The 5,951-nt window shown below is 42.0% G+C and overlaps 1 protein-coding gene across 4 annotated transcripts in view; it reads left to right on the plus strand.

Annotated features, from left to right (window-relative positions):
- The window catches only part of PRDM10 (PR/SET domain 10), a 79,217-nt gene extending 76,543 nt beyond the window's left edge, over nt 1–2,674 (plus strand). For all 4 annotated transcript variants that reach the window (XM_019509319.1, XM_019509317.1, XM_019509334.1 and 1 more), the window contains one exon: nt 1,181–2,674. In XM_019509319.1, the coding sequence (XP_019364864.1) occupies nt 1,181–1,417 (237 nt within the window). In that variant the 3' untranslated portion in view covers nt 1,418–2,674. The remainder of the gene's footprint in view (nt 1–1,180) is intronic.
- The last annotated feature ends 3,277 nt before the right edge of the window (nt 2,675–5,951 follow it).

Here is a 5,951-nt window from a genome sequence, read left to right on the forward strand (position 1 = left end):
GTGGCACCAGTGTCCTGAGCTCCTCTCTGCCTGCAAACCCCTGTTTCTTTGCTATTGCCTTATCCCCGCTGCCTTTTCCCCTGATCTCTGCCACTGCTATTGCCTTGCCCCCACTGCCTTTTTCCCTAATCTCTGCCACTTGCTCTTTAGTTACCAAGCACCCCAAGCATAGGTACCACAGGCACCCACACACACACACACACACACACACACACACACCCACACACACACACACACACCTTTGAGGAGCTGGCTACAGATGTCATGTTTGTCCTGAAATAAATCATTTTGTCCTGGGACAAAGTTCAGCTGTTTAGATGTCCACATCTGTTGTCCCAGAATAAATCCTAAAAATGTTAGAAGTACTAACAGTTTATCCCAGGGCATTGCAAAGTGTATCTGAACAATTATCTCAGGACTGCATTATTGAATCAATGGTAGAAAAGTGGCAGTGCATTCAGCTGCTCACTGAACCCTGACTAGAAGGGCAATGTTTGTATACGCAAATCCTGGGTTGGTTTTGTTCTGGGATAAAGAGGCACAACTTTTCCAGGAACAAATGCAACATCTGTTTCTAGCCATTGAGTTCATTGCGCTGAATACAGAGACTATCCACTTGGATAAATATTTGAAAGATCAAAGCTCAAATTATTATCAATTTTAGTTATAAATTTAGGCAATATACTTGAATTTAATTTTCAAAACAGTATTGTTGGATGCCTTTTGTGGTTTCAATTTCTGCATAACTGAATGGTCTGAATGACCTCTCAGTGGAAGCTTCCAGTGTACTGAAAGTACCTTGCAAGAGAGCCAACATATTCATGGAAAGTAGAACACAGAAGATGCAAGTTTGACTTAAGTGCAAGGTAGAATAAGAGACTTTCACAATGGCTGTGAGGTAAATCCAGTTATTTAATTTTAATTTCTAGGAGATGTGTTAATTACACTGGTTTTGGCCTATGGTAGATTAACCCTCTGTAAGGGAGTCCAGCATACATTATGACAAATTGAAAGTATCTTATTTGTGTTGTGCTTGTTTCCATAGTTGTTTAAACATGATACAGTTAGAGCTTTCATTCATGCCAAAATATCTCCCAGCAGATAATATATAATAAATTTTAGAGAAAGATGGGTTTTCAGCTAGTATGAAACATTTGTGTAATTTTGCTTTACCCTGCAGACTCATTATGTGATATCTGAAGGACAAACCGATTTGGATGTAAAACAGAACTCTTCGCTCTCCAGTGGGGTTCAGGTGGGCGTGTCTCAGCCACCAGCCCACTCAGATCCCTTGGAAGCACAAGCAACCAATCAGCAGCAAACGACCCAATACATCATCACTACGACCACCAATGGAAACGGAGGCAGTGAAGTGCACATCACAAAACCAAGAACTTTTCCAGCAGAACATGAGTGAAGAAATCCTTCAGTGTCACCTGACCATAAGGACAGCCACTCTCCAAAAAAAAAACCTCCCCTGGGTCTCCTGGAGCTCATTATGTTTTCAAGTATTCGTTCACTTCAGCTAACATCTTGGAGTTCTTGCTAATGCTTTAAGGGGGTCCAAAGTCTCAGCGACAATTTAAAAGGTACCCTTAAAATCGTTGTGGGGTGCCGCCATTTTATGCAGCTCTTTAATAGACAAGAGAAGTCAGGAAATGGAAACTATGCTTGCTCTACTTTTTTGGCATGTCTGATGACCCTTATTTTCCTTTGTGGAAGTATTTACAGTGTACAACATTTAGTGTAACAGTAGAGGAGATGACTTGTCAAACAAATGGCTAAATGGCGATTTATGCTCTGTGTATATTTTTAACATCAACAGTTAAACAAAACAGCATAATTTAAACTGCCTGTGTTGTTAGCTGTATGTTGGAACTGCTCCCTCTGTCTTTGCTTTTTAAATGGCCAAGAAGGAAGGGCACTTACCAGCTTGGTAAGAAGCAGATCACTTAGGAAGATGGAGCAGCAGCAAAACAAAGACTCTTTGTGTGTGTGTGTGTGGGACAGACATAACAATGAAGCTGTGAAGCTGTGCAGAAACAGTCAATTAAATTATTATTTTTGCAGCCCTTTAGAACTGTTTACATATTGTCTGCCTTGCCCTGCCAAGCAGTTCTAGGGAGAATGAAAGGTATAGTCTTGAAACCTCAACACTTGGATGAATGGGTTGAAATCATAGTAGCACATGATGGTAAACACTGAGCCTATGCTGTGTTCCCCCTACACTAACTGGGAACTCTTCTTTCACCTGTAAACAAGTGAAAGGCTCAGTAATGTTTTAACATGCACAGCAGCTTTTGCCATGTCCTCTGATGATGGTTGTATCAGGAGAGAATGGACAGAGGGGAAACAAGTGGATGTTTTTACCCTGATTTGATCATTTTAAAGTAAGAAGGCACTCAAAAATCAGTGCCTTGCAGTTGCTGTTTGAGACATACTTTAACCTGAAACATTGGAAGAGAACCTCTCTAACCTCCTCTCCCTATGCACACCGCTTTGCAGACACTGAGGTAGCTATCTCTAATGCTGCCTCAAAATGTGTGTATTTTTTCCCCATGAAGGTTGGATGGAAAGTTGATTACTCACATTTTCCATGGATCTTGTTAACGATGCACTGTAATTCCTATGGACTGTTTCATAAAATGACCAGCCTTGGACTCAGGAAATGCAAAAAAGAACACTAGTGGACCACTATTAAAAGGCCAATGAAAGCCATCCCAAAGGATTGCCTGTGTTCGTAAACCTAGTCTGTGTACAGAACTTGTGTCACGCTTTGGGACCAGGAGAAAGGGAAGCTCTACCTTTAAGGCAGTTTGTTTTTCCTTAAGTTGCTCCTCTTCAAGGGTCTGGTTGGTTGGGGGTGTGTTTTTGTCTTTAAACCAAATGGAAGGGGACCGTTTTCACTTTGTTACCTGGGAGAATATGACCACAGCTCCAAGTACTGTTGATGGGGGAGATACTGTATATGCCTAAACCTCTAGAAATTCTGCCTCAAAAGCCATCCCAAAATGCCAGTATAATAGGATAAATTTATTCCAGAAAATGTAAGATTTGGTTGCAACAGCATTTCATGACATCAGAGACATCAGTAGGTTGAATAATTCTTTTCCAGTGCTGCGCTGAGTCTGAATATGCAACCCTTCCTTCCATCGGTATTCCCACCGATTTTGATGGGATTACTTATGCAAGTGAGGACTCCAATACGCACAGAAGTTGCAGTACCAAGCCCTATGAAGCTAACATTTAAACGTAAGAGAACAAGCTGAAGTCATGAGGTAACACCATAACCGGAGGACTGGAAAGCTTACTTGCTGGCAAGGCCTCATGCCACATATCACGTTAATACAGAGTGGAAATCATTACTGGGCATAATGAAACAAGCCCTGTCAAAATATGGTAACAGCTCAGCATTGCTTTGGGGTAGCCTTGAAGTGATTTGCCAAAATGTAGATTAAATTTGTGCCTGGGATCTCGCTTCTTTTATCATCCCAAAATGCTGGGGCATTAAAAAGCCTCTTCAGAGATATTAAGGGCCTGGGTCCTGATCCACACACAATGCATTGAAATTAATTGAGTGTCTTTCTTTTTATGTAGTGGATTTGAGTCAGGCCTTTTCTTGCAGTGGTGCTAATCTACTGCAGTTCCCATTAATTTCATCCAGAGTTGTGGATGCTGAGCACTTTTGAAATTGGGCCCTTGGTTCTGTTGTTTGTGTGGGAGGGGAAGTTCACTGCCCTGTTTTGCCTCTCAGTTTCTTGTTCAAGAGAGGAGGCGTTCCTCAGACTGCCAGATGATGTAGTGACACTGTCATAAAAATTCAAAGAGCCAAATATATGCTACAAATGAAGGGAAGTGGAAAATATGGAAATGTCATGTGGCAAGTAGTTACTGTTTTATGGAAGTATTTTAAAGTCTTAAAAGGCTCAGTTTTCATATCTGAAAATTGAACCCTTTTTCCTTTAAATTGTTGTAAATGTAGAGTTTAAAAAACTATTTTTTTTTCTTTGACTTTGTTTAGAAAGTATCAAAAAATGTGGACACTTGTTTTTGTACCAGTTCTTTCAGGATGAACACAAGCCCAGTGTTATGGAAAGCAGTTTCAAAATGGCCTCTTTGAATGTGCATCTTGCTTATCCAGGAGTCTGTCGTTTTTTTCCACAGCAGCATCGTACACAAAATCACCAGCCAGAGATCAGTGTGCTGGTTCACTTCATGTCCCAAATTAATGGATGCATGAGAGGATGCTCTTCCCTGAGAATTAAGCATCATGCATATTCATTCCAAGTTAATGAGTTGTCTGATTATAATGATTACACAGATGTGGAGAAAGAACAGAAGACAGGGCCCAGTTTTGCAGCTTAGAAATCCTACAGCATGTCAGTACTGCAGGACCCCCTTAAACGAGAAACAGCTTTCATGGACTTCCTCAGTGCAAGACACAGGAATTTTTGCTGAACCAGCCCAAAGGTCTCTTTGTCCCCTAAATAATGTTCCATCGGAGCTTAATTCTGGAATACACTTCTTTTGCTCACTGCGAGCTAAATTCCGCCCTAAGAATATGCTAAGGGAGTCCTCTTTGGCTTCATTGGGAGTCCCTGTGCTCATGCCTCCCGAGTGCAAAAGTCGGCACCAATCCCTTACTCTCCAAAAGAATCATACCTGATTTTTTTCAAAGGATTACTAGAACACCTGGGACTAAATCTGGATGTTTCATGAGACATTGAACCTGACATACGTTGCATCATTCTGACCCTGTTATTTAAATGTGTATGTTTATTGTACATTCAGTGACTGTTATAGTATTAATAGTCTTGTGCTACCTGGCAGGTGTAAAAACAAAAATAATAAATCTTTTCTTTTTTTACATACCAAACATGACCTGTGCATTCAGGAAGGTGAGGTCATCTGTACTGCCACGTATATGTAATCATTGTTTCATTAAAACTTTTTGTCTCCACATCCTGGGGAAGGGACCAGGCTTTTCCTGAGTCTCCAATGCCTCACACACATTGTGGTGGCTACCCAGGATAAAATATAAGCAGATCAAATCTATCCCAGAGTCAGTCGTGTGACTATAAGTAGACACTACAAGATGACTGGTAGGCTTTGTGAGCATGGGTTTCAGTCCAGATGTCCACAGCACAAGAAAAAAAAAAGTAGGGGATTCGTTAGAAGTCTCAGCAAAGGCTTCACCTTGAATGGGTCAAGGAGCCTTATTATGCTCCTTTCCTTCCCAAATCATTCTTGACCCAGGGTAGAGTTCAGACGCATGGACTAAGGTGGCAGAGGGAAGCACGCAGCGCTGCTGTCCGCACTCCGTGTCAGCGAGACGCCGAAGACGTGAGTGAGGCTTCTCCAGAACTGGAGAGATCAGGGCTGCTTAATGTATGGCTTGCTGGGCTGCCGGAGGGCACTGTATGGCCAGATCCTGCTCTCCTGCTCCCTGCCTTGGCTGTGGGCTCCCGCGCTGTTGCTGGGCCGGTGGCAGCTCTTGGCCCAGGAGGAGCCCATGTGAGTTTGGCACCTCAGGATACACTGTAGCTGTGAGGCAGGTTGGGGGGGCTGATTTGGTAAGAGATGCTGGAAACGCTTGGAGAGAAGGACGTCTGCACCAACAACCCCATGGGCTCTTTAATGCCCTGCTTGATATTTTGTGGTGCATTTTTTGCCCAAATACCCATCCTTGAGTTTTGTGCTATCTGACAATAATGTTTTCCCTTTAAGAAAGTGTCCTAGCACTATGGAAATTAAATATGACATTATCGTATATTGGATGCTCAAAATCATCATATTTGCTGAAAAACTATTGTACCCTGAAAAATATGTGCAAATAAGTATAAGTCTTCTGTTTTACTTTGTATTGCACAGCGTAATTTGCCAGTGAATGAGGGAGAACCAGGTCATCAAATTGAAGCATTTATTTCAGGGCAAGGAAGTCCTGACAGCAA

The sequence above is a fragment of the Gavialis gangeticus genome, unplaced genomic scaffold, assembly GCF_001723915.1.
Source record: "Gavialis gangeticus isolate Ggan-Ray unplaced genomic scaffold, GavGan_comp1, whole genome shotgun sequence".
Classification (NCBI taxonomy): Eukaryota; Metazoa; Chordata; order Crocodylia; family Gavialidae; genus Gavialis; species Gavialis gangeticus.